Genomic DNA, 16,022 nt, shown 5'->3' with positions numbered 1-16,022 from the left:
TTATTTTATTGCAATATAAATTAAATACATATCTCATTCATTCAACATTTTGGATTTTCCAAAAAAAGAGGCTGGGATGCGACCCATAGTGATTACTTCCCCCATTCCGTTTGTCGATTTTTCATTGATTGAAAGTTTGTAGGTTTTCGTGTTGTGTTGTCAGTTGAATTATTCTAAATAATTCTAAAATTACCAATAATATTTTGCATATAATGAAAAATTTTGATTCGAAATTTATTTAGGTTAAAGAGATTTTTAGTCAAAAACCAATCAAAATGAAATTAATTTGATAGATATCGAGAACCGAACATCAATTTTTACTAAATTTGAGTACTATTTTTTGTAGATTTATTTTTTTTTTGTGAAAAATCTGGTTGTTGGATTCTTATACAAAAATACTGAATGTCGAAAACAATCTTTTCTGTGAGATAAAATAAGTTTGAAGCCAAGATTTTTAATTTTTGAAAAGATATTTTAGTCAAAGCTTAATTTTTACAAAGTTTTAGTATTGTTTTTTTTTTAAGTTTTTATTTTTTGTAAAAAAACCTGTCAATTCGATAAAATTTTAAGATACAATTAGTTTGAAGCCAATTTTTTAATTTTTGAAAAGATATTTCAGTCGAAAATCAAATTTTACCAACTTTTGTTAATTTTTTGTATGTTTTTGAATGTTATTCTGCTTTTTAATTTTATCCTTAGTTGCACTAAATTGTTTTGAAGATAAGATCTATGTTTGTACGTAAAATTTTCGAGGTGACAAATATTTTTTTTTCAGTTTTTTTTTGATTTATAAAAAACCATTAATTGTAATTCTTTCCCAAAGTATATTTGTTTGGTATCACACTGCAATATATAGTATAAAATTTCATTATTGGTTCATGAGACATCCAAATTGTTCACCTTTTTTAAATTGCTTTAGTAAAAAACCACCCACTCAATTTTCTTGGGAGCCCTTTCTGCATCTTTCTGCATTATTATGTATCTGTATATCAAAATTTATTTGAAGTCAATATCTCTACTGGTTCTTAAGCTATGGACGAAGAAAAAAACGTCGCGAACGTACGAACGTACGACATCTCTCTAAAAATCTTTTATCTCGACTCAAGATCCCTAACCTGGAAAAGTCGAGAAATGTCAAAATTTTCAATTTGACGAATCGGACCGATTACAATAACTTCCTATGGGAAGCTAATAAAAAACAAAAAACGCCTGTCCCTATCCATGTAACACGAAGTGTATCAACAGTAGGATAATATGCTTCCACCAAATTTAATTACCACTAGTGTCAAACGAAATTCTCATAAGGCGTAAATGGATGAGCTTAGTGTTTGTTTTACGTGTATCTGTACATAATGCTGCTGAGATAAAGAGAAAAAAAAACAAAACGCAGAAGGCATTATAGGAAATTGAAGTGAAGACGAACATTCATTTTTATTACACTAATTTTTATTTAAGGATCCTCGTCTGCAGTGTTGCAAAAATGAGATTCTTTTCGGAATTTCAACGCACGCGTTTTTAATACCTTAAATATTTAAAGTGCCTTTTGATTATCATTTCAAGAGTATTTTATAGGAAGTTAAAAAGAGTTAAAACTGTTGTATTCTCTCCTACTTTCGGGTTTCAAAATATATGTGCCCCACTATTATTTTTTGTATTATGAAGATGCTCTAAAACAACTTTAAACAAATTATAAGTTGCTGGCAACTTAATCCATTGTTGAACCATTAGCAACCTTAGGATATCTTGTGGACGAATACTGTATTTGCCCTCGCCTGGAAGTTTTTGCTGGTAACTACAGCTGTGTTCAAAATAATAGGAGTGCTTTTACAAAATGTTCTCAAGTTTTTTTTTTTACCATGTGTATACTGGTAATCAGTCCATTTCTCTACCGGTAAGTATAACGGGACATTAAAGATGATAAAACAATGAACTGGTTTGCAATTCATAACCGTTTACATTTGTTACCAGAGATCAAATGATCTTTACTCTCAATCAGTCTATTCAAAATAATAGGAGTGTGAGTTATATTGTACGTAAAAAAAAAAAAACTTAAAAAATAAATAGTAAGTAACTAAGTAAGTAACTAAATTAAAATAGGAACATTAAATAGTTGGAATATCGAATATCTAAACAAGTTTGGTTATTTAGTGGACCGAGGAAAGCACTGCACCGACGAAAAACGGGAAATCATAAAAAAGTTGCGAAATGAAGGAAAAATGTATAAGGATATAAAGTTGATGTTGGGGTGCTCTGACCAAATGATCGCCAATGCTGTAAAATATGAAAAAAAAAATAGAAACCCGGGGACGGAAACGAGAAACGAGTGAAAATGACGATCGTCATATTGTTTGCTACAGCCGAAATGATCCTTTTGTGTAATCTAAGATGATCCAGGAAGATCTAGGACTTGCAGTTAGTAGCGTAACAATAAGAAGGCGATTGTTGGAACATAATCTTTCCGCTCGCAGTCCACGAAAAGTGCCGATGCTTACAAAAAAACATGTAGCCGTTCGTTTGAAATTTGCAAGAAGCTATGCTAATTGGCCTGCAGAGAAATAGCAAAACATTTTGTGGACTGACGAGACCAAAATTGTTTTATTCGGTGAAACAGGCTCTAGGCAATACGTCCGACGTCCAGAAAATTCTGTGTTTAAGCCTCGGTACACCATTAAAACGGTAAATCATGGAGGTGCTAAAGTGATGGCATGGGACAGTTTCTCATATGCTGGTGTTGGCCCCATACATCAAATCATTGGCACGATGGACTAGCGCGTTTATGTGGATGTAATGTCCAGTGTGATGCTGCCTTTTGCGAGTTGGAATATGCCGGTTAAATGGGTATTTCAACAAGACAACGACCCAAAACATACCAGTAAGTCTACCAACGAATGGTTGCGGGTCAATGGGGTTGAGGTCATGGACTGGTCAGCTCAGTCGCCTGACCTCAATCAAATTGAAAATTTTTGGGCAGATGTGAAAAGGGTGTTTCTCGACGAAGACCCATGAATTCAGGGCAGTTGTAGGACACAGTCGAGGAAACATGGAACCAAATTCCAGTTGAGCGTTGTCAGGCTTTTGTAAACTCTATACCACGCAGATGTGCAATAATTATGAAAAACAAAAGATTTTCCACAAAATACTGACAAAAAAATCTTAATATTGAATGTTTTTTTTTTAGTTTTTATACTTTATTTTGTTTACTCCTATTATTTTGAACAATTCGTTTTGGCTTTATTTTTATAAAATTCATGTTTTTACTACCTTATTTGTTTCAAACAAAGTAGTCTTTAAGCATAATAATAAAAGACTTGATTACATATTTTGTACAAAAAAAAAAATAAATTTAAAAAATTATACAACTTTTGAGTCACGATTTAATCTAAAAAGAGCAGGCACTCCTATTTTTTTCAAACACAACTGTATGTATTTAAAAAATTAGTTAATTAAATATATATCTCATTTTCCGATTATGGCCAATGAAGATGTGAAAACAGTCTTTCAATTTTTATAGCAATAATATTTGCTCCCCAAATTTCAAGCATTCCATTATTAAATGTTTGAGTTTTTCAATTCGAAATTCTCTCCGTGCACTACAAAAATTTAACTTAAGAAAGTATCTTAAAGTTGCCTAGTGTTCAATTGAAAGCAAATCTAGTTTCGTGCTGTTGTTTGGCAACTATACTGGTTGTGTATCTAATCTTTGTATATAAAACATTCATACAAAGACGTGATACAGCAACAATTTGAAATTATTTTTTCTATGTGTGCTATTTTCAGAAATCTAGTTTTTCCATATATAGTTTCACACGTAGCACGAAGCTAATTCAATTTTGACCAACTCCGAGTAACCTTAAGTTGCCGGTAACTGAGTTGCTCAGTAGGTGACAAGCCTTATATTGGATTTCAAATCGTATCTTGTTGGTATGTCTACACTAGCTTTATTTTACGTAGAAAGAAGATAAACTGCGCGTGTGAACTAAGGGCGTATGTTACGTTCTCGCTTGTTCCTCTGCAAAGCATTCAGTGATTTTTTGTATATCAAACTGAATGTTTTCATTTTGTTGTCAAAGTTAAATTGTCAAACTGTTCAACATTTGTTTTTGTATTTTGATCAAGAGGTTGTTTACGTAAAATATGCTTGGGTTTTATTTTCGTTATCCAATTTTATAGTAATTTTGTTCAAATAAATATATTGATTATGTTATCTTAATTTACACCTTGTTTATAGTGTGACCCGGTGTATGAAATTGAATTTACAATGCAATCGAGAACGGAACTATATGCTCACTCGGCATCTCTACACTACCAGTTTTGTATATAAAAGGAGGAAAACAGCTGAAGAGAAGGTATGGAATTATGGATAGGTTACCTTTCCGAAGGCAATACAAATATTTAAGTCACGATTAGCGATAATATTATGAACAGACAGAACCGTAAGATCATAGAACCATTTTAAAATTAATAAGTTTTTAATAAACTTATAGATTTAAGGGCGTTAATATCGTATTGATGCGAAGGTTCACCACAGGGATTGATTAAATATCAATTTTGTATTGTGAATTTTTATATTAATTTATATAGGTATAAGAACACTAAATCAAAATATAGTTCAATGTATCAATCCAATCTAAATGACAAAACCTTATTTATCTTTTCATTCAATAATTCCAAATTAATTAGGTTAGATTAAATGATAACTATCAATTGTTTCTCGCTTTTGTAAATTTAGCGGCAAAACATTTTAAAACAAGCATTGTTACATAAATCTTTTTCCTTACTAATTTTGTAATACATGTCCACCAAAACCTACGGATTATGAAGACATTTAGGATCCGGAGAAGGTTTTAAGATTTGAAATCAAAGAAAAACATACGAAACCAGAATAGAATAATTCAAAAACTCAATTGCAAAACCACCATAACCAAACAAACGTAGTTAATGTAGATATGGATATGTCAGAAAACAAAGGTCACGAATGCTGATGGATATGTGTTTTTGTCCAAATTAACACGGTATAGTAGCGACTTAAGGCTTCTACGTCCGATTACATAATACCATGTTATTATTTATTCTTAAATAGATACACCCGCAAAGTATTAATTTTGTACGATAGTGCAAAGTAAGTTGCGAAAATGGACCTGCTAATGCTCAATGCATAATATCTGGTATCTCAAATGGCTTCTGAGACACTATCGGCATCTTCAGGTTAGGGAGAATAAATGAATGTGCATGATTGGGCTGAACCAAACACACTTAACTTAGTATATTGCAGTAGTTACGAGAACTTATAACTTTTGCAATATCACCAATTTATATATAAATCCGTACATCTTACCTGACAAACATCACCACAAATCATCATCAAAAACGCTTAATTTCAATTTACACTAATTGCTTAGAAACAAAACCAATTTTGGTGTAATGTTGGTGTAATAATATCTTTAGATTTTCTAGCAAACTCTCACACTAAATAAGTTCCTTCGTAGGGGTTTTGTCATGAATATAGGAAGCTCTGTTAACATCTAGTCCATTCTTAAAACAGCAAATTTCATGACAAAGTTCCAAGATCAGCTTAAAATCGATCTAATAATTCTCGGTTTCTTTTTTGTATATTTTTTGTTTTGAATCGAGCATTTCGCCAATTTTTAATTGGCTTAGAACTGATTGTACTTTTTTTTACAGAGTTTAAGGTACTGAGATCACGGTTTAATAAAACAAAGTTATGAATTTTGACTTGCATTTCTGATAGTGTACTAATATTCAAACAAGTTTCTCATTAATTTTATTTGTCCTTATCTTATGTGTAAACGCTCTTGGTGTTCTTTATTCCTCTCAGCCGCTATAACTGATTTAAGTTCGATGTGATACAAAAATATGATTTTTTATAATTTACAGAAATCTCCAAAAATTATCGAATATTCCCCTAAAAAACTTAAGAATAAAATACTTACATTTGGTGTTGTTGATGTTTGGAGACGAATGACAGTTGAAGAATTGGCTAACTCGCTCAATAGGTGTTTAGGTATTCATAACTTTTTTTTACTTACTTTTAGCAATAATAATGCTTCTTATTTAACAGATGACGTGCAGGAGGTAATGTTATACGTTGACGGTGCTGATAATATAGAACCGCATGCGAGGCTTGAAGATCTTAAAATAATACAAGAAATAGTAAAAAAATGTGGCATGAAATCACGTGTGGTCGCTGCACCAGAAAAAGAAATATTGAGCGAGTTAAAGGATCGCGACATTTTACCTCAGCCGCCTGCCCCTCTTGAAAACTTAAAGCCACGACCGCCAGTTGTTACTGTTATGGGGCATGTTGATCATGGAAAAACAACATTACTTGACTCTCTTCGCGGTTCAAGTGTAGCTGCTGGTGAAGCCGGCGGAATTACTCAACACATCGGAGCATTTACTATAGTTTTAGAAACTGGAGAGAAAGTAACATTCCTCGATACTCCTGGCCACGCTGCTTTCAGTGCTATGCGAGCACGGGGTGCAAATATAACCGACATTATTGTCCTTGTAGTTGCTGCTGAAGACGGTGTTATGGCACAAACAAAAGAGGTTATAAAGCTAGCTCAAGATTCTAAAGGTACATTTTCTTATCAAAGCAATATCTTATATTAAGTTTATTTACAGAGTTACAAAAATTATAAAGAAAAACAACCTCTCGGCTTTAAAAATAATATTGCAATTATGCCCAATTTCTTCACGGAGTCTTAACATTAGGGCCGCTACTAGTCCCATTATTTGTACTTAAATCGGTGTCAACTCACACTCTACTACTCCTATCAATTTATAACGGTGTATTTGTGGCATGTGAAGTTTTTTTCATGGGTACTGACCTACAAGGATTTGACAAATCTCCAAGAGTTATTTTTACCATGACCTTTCTTAAATTAGCCATTCGGATTCTTCATACAAATTGTAATGATTAACTTTTCAACTTGTTCTTTCTTGTCAACGAATGAAATACAACATCAATCGACGTGATAAATAATTTTGTTTACATTTTCCAAGTGTTCATGTTCATGTCTATTCAAAAAAAAATGTATACACCTCTAAAATGTACAATTACTCATAATATATAATATATATCCTTAAAGATAATATGAGTAGCAACTAGATTAGGACAGTTTAGAACTAAAAATTGAGCTTTGACCAATTGAAATATATATGTATGTGTAAATATATATTTGCTTCAGCAAGGTTTTGCTTTTGGAAAGAAAAAAAAAAACAAAACTTTACTTACATTTTCGTATAATGTTATTCAAAATCTTAAAAATTGGCATCATCGTGATGTTACTCTACATGAATGCTTGGTAGTTGAAGGATGAGGGGAAGAAGAACTTATTTAAAATCCTATTATGACTATCAAATCAAAGATATCAAGTAGTACATTCGGAAAATAGTTTCATTATACTAAAACTTCGGAATAAGTCGAAATTGTTTTTAGATTCAAAAGTCATAGTGAGAAAATTAAAATGTGTTCCTTACAGACAAGTAACTTAATATTAATCATGATTTGTATGCCTTAGAAATAAAATTAAACGTGAATATCAATATCTGTGCATTAATATCATGTGAGTCATATTTAGAGTTATATTTGTGACTTGTTCACTCCCTTTCTTGTCTCTTATTGTAGTAAATTTATTATTTTTTGTTCGATCTTTCCAATTGCAACTCCTTGGCCTTTTGATAAAAGGAAACCTTTTACATATTCTCAGCTTAACCGGTCGGCGATTCATATTTGTCAACCTCCTAAGTATATGACTTCCAAATCCAAAGGTAGCAGATTTAAATTTGTTAACCTTCTAATTATATGATTTCAAAATCGTATGTTTAAAGAGTAACACATTCGTTGAACTCCAACGGCGAACGAAGAGGTTTTGTGAATATTGATTCCAGAGGTTTCTCATGTGCTTCAATGACCAATTTTGTTAATCATTATTTCTTTAATTTTGAGTTTGCATGCGAATTTTTCAAAAACTTATGCCTTTTTTATGTGTTTTAATCTTTACTTTTTTTAACTTTTGCAGTTCCAATTATTATTGCTGTGAACAAGATCGATAAACCTGGAGCCGATATAGTAAGTTTTTTTTTTTCTTTTATATACGTATTTGATAATTTTCTTCCATTAGGATATCTTAATTCTTGATTTTAATATCAGTCGGTTAATTATCTGAGGAAGATCTGATTACTTTATATATTTCTTGTGTTGTTGAAGTCTATACAAATCTTTTTCATTCTTTAAAATTACAATTAAATACAATACACTCTTCTTACTTGGAAAAGAATTTATAAAATTTTATTAAACAAATTCCATTTTGTATTGCCCAATTTTTGGAAAGACGAAGATGTAATTTTAATTAAAATAAATTTCCAAGCTATAAGCAAATACCACAAACAAAGGCAACGCACTTTCTTCCTTCACGTTTTCGCTTGTTTATCAATTCAATTCAATACAAACTATCTAAATACATTTTAAATTGTTCCATATCACGTAGTCAATTATTTGATATCAAAACCAAAAAGTATATTCCAACTTTGACCGCAGAATGATGATAATCGGTGTTCTCGAAGGTTCCGTCGGAGAGAATTCCACCGAACTAAAATTTTGACACCAAATTTTAGACAAAATGATAAATGCCTTTTCACGAACTCCAATTTCATGAAAAATATTTTTATCAGGCTCAAAGGTATTACACTTTTGCTATCCAGTTTGCAGAACAAATTTTAGTCCAATTTGATTTCTTGTTATTAAAAAATAAATTTTAAAACAATTGTTTGTATGTTTTGTATATCAAACCCCTATCTCTACGCGAGTGTTTGCTGTGTTCGCACCTCTTAACATTAACTTTGTGTAAACAAATCTAACTGTCAGGTAATAGCTCCCTAAATATGGAACATGGTTATAAGACTGTGATATCTTGACTTTTGAAGCCTTATCTTAATGATTAGGAGTTAAACCCAACTCATTCAAATATGTTAATACTTAATTTATGTGTCATACCTTAGGAAAAAACTAAACGTGACCTTATGCAAATGGGACTAACTTTAGAGGACAGCGGTGGCGATATTCAAGTTGTACCTATTTCTGCATTAAAAGGAACTAACCTTCAGCTTCTTACTGAAACTATATGCACTCAGGCTACACTGATGAGTCTAACAGCGGACCCAACGGGCTTAGTTGAAGGAGTTGTTGTGGAATCAAAAACTGATACTCGACGAGGGTAAGAAAAGAAGAACTGATTTAAAATCCTATTATGACTATCGAATCAAAGAACTCAAGTAGTACATTCGGAAAATTGTTTCATTACACTACAACTTCGGAATAAGTCGAAATTGTTTTTAAATTCAAAAGTCATAGTCAGGACATTAAAATGTGTTTCGTATTTTATAGTTTGTAAATTTTTAGAAAGCTCTCAACTGCAATTATAACTAGAGGAACTCTAAGGAAAGGTTCAATATTAGTAAGTGGACTGGCTCATGCAAAAGTTCGCGGACTCTTTGATGATAACGGAAAGCCAATTGAATGCGCTTCACCAGGTACTCCAGTTGAAATTATTGGATGGCGGGAGTTACCACTCTCGGGAGATCTTATATTAGAAGTTGAAAACGAGGTTTGCAAATAATATAAAAAAAAGAATAATATGCATATAAGGTCATTATAATTAATTTTGTCCTTATGTTTTTAGAAAAAAGCTAACTCGGTTATAAGGTGGCGTGAAGCTGAAACGCAAAAAGAAAAAGCTAAAGAGGACTTAGTAGAAATTCGTAAAAAAGAAGAAGAACATTTAGAAAAGTATAGAAAGGAACGTGACGCAAGGAGAATGGCTGGCAGATTTAGACTGCGTCATGGACAACGCAGCAAGGAATCTACACCCGATAGTTTGATTCCACGTGTAAATATAATTCTGAAGGGAGATGTGCATGGGTCTATAGAAGCAATATTGGACGTGCTTGAGACTTACACAGGCAATGAACGCTGTCGATTAGATGTTATTCATTATGGTGTAGGAAATATAAATGAGGGAGATATAGAGTTGGCTAAAGCATTCGATGCCATTATATATGCTTTTTCATTAAAGTCTTTTTTGAAAGAACCAAATGAAGTAACGGTTCGTAGGTTTGATGTTATATATCATTTGATAAATGATCTTAAAGAAGTTATTAGCTCAAAGCTAGCTCCAATTGAAGTAGAAGACACCGTTGGCGAAGCCGTTGTTTTGCAGCAATTTTTTATAACAGATGGAAGAAAAGAAGTTCCTGTAGCTGGTTGCCGTTGCACAAAAGGAGCCCTCAAAAAAGCTCTCAAATTTCGTCTCGTAAGAAATAATGAAGTTGTTTATGAGGGTAAATGAAGCACATACTTGTGATATAATTTATAATATTTTCAATAATATAATACTTTTTTTTTTGTTAGGCCAAGTTGAGTCATTACGCCATTTAAAGAACGAAGTCGATACAATTAAAAAAGATGTGGAATGTGGTGTACGAATGCAGGATGTTAAAGTTATACCTCAGCCTGGCGATATAATTGTGTGCTATACAACTCATATGGAAAATCAAAAAACCGATTGGGACCCTGGTTTCTAAGGTTTTTTCAAGCCATATATTTAATTTATATGACTAGATAATAGGCAATTTATACAGTTTACCGTTATATAAAATTGAATCATTAAAAAAAACTTTAGCCGAAGTCTTTTTGGTTTAAAAGCTTTATTATTATTTGTGAAGTGGTAAAATGACGAACATTTCGGTGTTGGCGTATATGTTTGGATCAGAAAATGCGACTGAACTAGATACCCCGTGTGTTTTCTATATATAACGAAAAACAATTTGTAACTACCTTGTTAAATACAATTGTATTGGTTTTTTTCTTTGATAACGATTTTAAGATCATACAATTGAGTACGACATACGTAAAACATTTAGTCTATAAGTGATTCTTTAAAACCTTTTTGTTCTACGTTTGGAACGGTTAATTTTTCTTTTCCAATAATAAGGTAACATTATTTTGTTGAAATGATTCGTAAACAAATAAAAATATTAAAAAGTACAATAGATTCTTGTTTTCGAATATTGCAAACTACGTCTCTTAGAAATGTTGAGATGTATGTAATTACGAGTTATATTACGAATTTGGTTTCTAAAGTTCCCTTTATAATCCATTACTTCCAAATGAAATAATATATGACTAGATATAAAGTTTATTTCATCTTTTATTATAATTAAAAACGCATTACTGTTTGTATCAAGGAACATAAAACACAATGGGAGCAAAAAAGAACAAGAAATAGGACTTTTTGCTGATCCTTTCATGAATTGGATTAATAACCATTTATTTATTCAAGTCAACTTTTTGAAGACACAATATTATTTTTATAGTGTTGTGTGTCTAATGTTTCAAAACCGATTTTACTTGGAGTTATTGAAAAAATTCTGGGACCAATTATAGTCAATGAATTTGAAACAGAAAAAGTCAACATTGGTTCATATCAGAAATCTATTGCGTGGCCACAAAATAAAAGCAGCTAACCATTCGGCAATGAAATTGTTAGACTTTGAGGCACAATCTTCATTGAAATGTATTTGGCTATTGGCCTCAGAGCACTGATGAATCTGTCAAAAATGTAAGATCTAATAACCTTTTTGTACTTGGATCAAGGACCCAGATCGCCTTAAGAAGTGTTTTCACCATTAGAGCTGACATCAAACATCAAAAGATTAACACGATTTACAAAACAAATTCGGCAGCTTAATTAAAAAGGAAGCATGCTTTGTATTGGAATTTCGGTTGCACTATACAAATCTGATGGCATACATTAGAATTTGGAATCAGGGAAGTTTATGTTGAGCTTTTTGTATTCCTTTTCTTTTTCATCTGTAACAAATTAAACTATTTACTCTAGGTATTTGCCCGTGACATAGTAAACGATACCATGAACAAGCAATGTTCTAAATATATAACCGCGCTTCTGATTGTTTCCGTATCAATCATACTGAAAATAGTAAAACATAATACAACAATACAAGCGGAACTGGCCATTGATAAGAATTCTCTTGTATCAACGATAACACATCCCCTTAAGGCTACATAGTAATACATTTATGATTGAAATAAAATAATGGCAAATATTTTTTTCTTTCCTCGTGTTATAAACACATTTACAAATTATTAACAGACTCCTTGGCGTTCATTCATAAGTTAAAAAAATAAATTTAAGAATGAACAAATGTTGTGTAAAGCTTTTGCTTTGATAACAATATTGAAATAATTAGGGCAGTCGGTGTATGATAAGTAATAAAATAGAAAATTTAACTAAAGCTGTATAAGTCTTCACTTCCGTTCGAAAAGTGAAATAGCATTTGTATGTGTAACTTATATAATATTGGCATAACAATGTATGGGTAAGCCACATGCTCAAATACAGCAATTTCAAGATTAAATGCAAATTTGTTTTAATACAAGCTTTTCTATTATGTATTGTGACCGATTTATATTTTTATATAATATCTAGCAGTGGCCAGAAATCGGCCAACACTATACGATTTTTGGAATCATTTGGATTCGTTTTTTTTAGTACTTTTGAATAGGTTTTATAATTTTTATAATTACTCCAAGACAATTGGCAGATTAAACTAAATTAATAGAAGTTCAAAAAAACATATTTTATATATTTAATAGAACTGCAGTATATTTAACAGAAAACTTCTCTGAAATTATGTTACATATATTAATTAAACATTGCACAGAAAGCTTCAGATGTGATAACTCGTATGACACAATAACCATAAAGGTTATTAAATTATGAGTTCCTTAAAGAATCTAGAGATTTCGGATATTCGGCATTTAAAAAAATGACTGGAAAATAAGTTAGGAAAAACCTTTTGTTTCTATCTAAATGCGTTTTTTTTGGTTTAACTTGTTATTTTGAATACATTTAATTCCCCAGAACTGTAATTTGTTACATTTTAAACGGTTAAAACAGATCGATTTATTACTACTTCACCTAAACATTGTATGTTGTGCAATGAATATTCTATCTACTAATTTAACAAATCCTGAAAAATATTTAGCTACATTTGTTTCCGTTATTAGCTTATTAGCATAGAAAATTTAGAAGTAAGATATTTATAAAAATGCATTTTCAAGGATTGGAGTTTAAGGTGGTATTTGTAGAAAAAACTTTGACCTAGATGTAAAAGTGAAGGGTTGTTTGAAAAAAAAAGTTTTATTTTTAATTTCGAAGAGAATTTTAAATTAATTCTTTGTTTTAATTTTAGGTGCTTTATGTTTGTAAAAAATGTTTTGTGACCTTTATCTTGACACCCTTTTTTCTCCTTTTATCTAACACGTACTTAAAGTACTTTACTAATCAATATCAAATTTCAAATTTATTTATTTTTTTTTTAGATCAACAAAAAAAAAAATAGGGTATACTAAGTCCAAATTGAAATTTTTCAGGCTGACACTATACATCATAAGGTGTCAGTGCAGACCAAGTTACAATAACGAACTCTGATGGTCTGCTTTTAAGATGTGCTGCCGGAATCGTCATTTCAAACGTCATGCGACAAAAAATATGTTTTAAATAATAAAAAATAACCTATCAATTAAAAAGTTTAACTTCATTTTGTAAGACTTTATATGTGTTAAGATTTTTATTAATTCTAAACTTCATTTTTGTATACTTGTTTTAAGGTTTAAAAACTAATTGATTTTAAAGGAGTCAACTGTAAACGAATTTGATTTTTTTTTCATCTCACTATATTTTTAAATACTCTGTTAGCCAGTAAACAAAAATACTTCAAAAAATATTTTCATTTTAGATCTTTTTCCTATTAGGTATAATAATTTAATTTCGATTGAAAGTCATGATTGTCGGGTATTATTATCTCCACAAACATGTAATAAATCCTTTTGAAACAGCGAGTACTTTGAGGTGGCTCGTTATAGAGTCAACTCAAGCTCTGGCAAAACACCCATTTTGTGTTGTTAAATGTTATTTTAAATTTAAATTGCCAGTCATTTAAGATGAAATATTAAGTTTCTATTTGAATTACATTTTACCGTTTGTCTGGCTTTACTCTTTATATTTGTTTCCCTTTAAATACTTATAATGGTAATAACTGCACGGGGTACAATTATGACACTCAAATTAATTAAGCCCATACTCAGTCAACTTTAGTTATATTCTTTTATGGGTTGGCAATTGAATTTTGAAATCATAGAAGACCAGAAATTATATTACTAGCATTCCGGAAATGTTTCCTTTGTGGTTTTATGAACAGGGACGGACTAGAGGCCAAAGGGCCTTCTGGGACTCTTATAGTTATGCATATCTCAAAATAATTTTGCAGAATTTTAACTGCTTCTTTTTAAAGTATCTAAAGACTACTAAGTAATATTTGTAGTTCTTTCAAACGGGATCTCTAGACACTGAATGGGCTGTCATGTATCTATTCTGTCATATAAAATCAAGAGTGCAGGGAAAACTGATTGTTAGTTCTTGCAATTGATGATTAAAGTTTCCTTCGGTCTAAATTCGATAATATGATCATACACATAACTTCAGTTTATATTGGGAGATCAGAAGCGTGTACGCAGGTGAAAATTAAATATCTATTACGTGTATTGGATATTGGAATTGTTAATTGTTAAAACATAATTTTTCGTTCAAATTATTTCAAACATGTGAATCCTTGGGTATCAATAGCTTAATAATTACTCTTGGGGACCTAAAATGAGTTGTCAATAAATTTGATGTATTGCGACCAGTTTGTTTAGATGAAAGGGACCAACCTTAAGTAAGCTAGAAACTCGTTCAACGTTTGGCGTTTTAAACATTGTGTACAAATTCTAATAAGTTATGTAAGGTCAATTGTAACAAAAATCGATTTTGTTAATGTTAACACGATATGCGAACATTCTTAATCTAAACATTTCTTGATATGTACATTCAACCGTTTAAGAAATAGAGATACCTAAATAAAAAGTGCACTCAGCATGTTTTTATATTAGATTTTCAGTAAGAAAGATTTCCTTAAAACACTTGAACTTAAACATAAACACAGTTGAAAGCTTCAAATTTTATTTAAATAATCCAGAATAATAGTAAAATTGAATTTTGATTGAAACAATTTTGACGACCGTTACGACATTTAAACTACATAATAGTGGTAGCATGTTATTTTTTTTAATGTTAAGCATATTTTAAACTTAATGTTACTTTACGCGTATATTTCGTACAACCTAACGATCAAGTATAATTAAAGGACTTTATTTAATTACTTACAGATGGGAATTAAGTGTTTTCTTAACTGCATACCTACATATCTATAAATAAAACAAAATTCAGCTGGTTTAGTTTAGGTTTTGACGATCATCCAGCAATATTGTCAACACATGTGCAGAGCATCTTCGCGTAGTCATCGGTCGGCTCCCTACTAAGAAACAAGGAATTCCCTAGAAACCATCGCCTTCTCAGACAATGATGTGTTATTATTATCATGCATATTGCCTTACATATATGTAGATACGCATTAAGTTTTTTTATTTACACTGTAGGGTGAAAGATCTAGACAAAGAGCATACAAATATTATGGCCAGATATAAAACAATGTGCAATCTTCAATGTTATTTTACAGATCCTTTTCTTCAAATGAGAATCATTTATACGCTTTGGTATGCATGAATTCTATAAAAAGTGACCAGCACAAGTTTGATGCTTCGAAGTTCAAACACTTGTTCATTCATGAGTGGAGTGCAACTGTGAAATGCGTCATCCAGATTCAAAGCCCTTGGAATTTGATATAGGAACCTTTTCGGTATGATCCAACGGCCTATGGGTGAAACTGCTCAATGTAGATGTGGGAAAAAATATCCACTGCACGCTGGCTGTACCAAGCAGTTATTCAAGAGTAAAACGTACAGGGACGAGACGTATAGACGAAAGTATAGACACGAAGCATGGAATCGTTTGATGGTAGAATGAGCGGCTATAATCTGA

At 31.2% G+C, this 16,022-nt stretch overlaps 1 protein-coding gene across 1 annotated transcript; it reads left to right on the top strand.

The window, feature by feature from the left end:
* Window positions 1-4,039: 4,039 nt before the first annotated feature.
* On the top strand, window positions 4,040-10,699 carry LOC129941197 (translation initiation factor IF-2, mitochondrial). Its single transcript, XM_056049768.1, has 9 exons — window positions 4,040-4,169; window positions 4,229-4,346; window positions 5,896-6,022; window positions 6,080-6,598; window positions 8,046-8,095; window positions 9,025-9,239; window positions 9,425-9,629; window positions 9,705-10,362; window positions 10,433-10,699. Exons 1-9 carry the CDS (start codon window positions 4,135-4,137, stop codon window positions 10,603-10,605), a joined length of 2,100 nt encoding a protein of 699 aa, XP_055905743.1. The 5' UTR covers window positions 4,040-4,134; the 3' UTR covers window positions 10,606-10,699.
* Window positions 10,700-16,022: the final 5,323 nt, after the last annotated feature.

Source organism: Eupeodes corollae, chromosome 1 (genome assembly GCF_945859685.1).
Source record: "Eupeodes corollae chromosome 1, idEupCoro1.1, whole genome shotgun sequence".
Taxonomy (NCBI): Eukaryota; Metazoa; Arthropoda; class Insecta; order Diptera; family Syrphidae; genus Eupeodes; species Eupeodes corollae.
The sequence above is the reverse complement of the archived record's forward strand: the minus strand, read 5'-3'. Positions and strand labels throughout refer to the sequence as shown.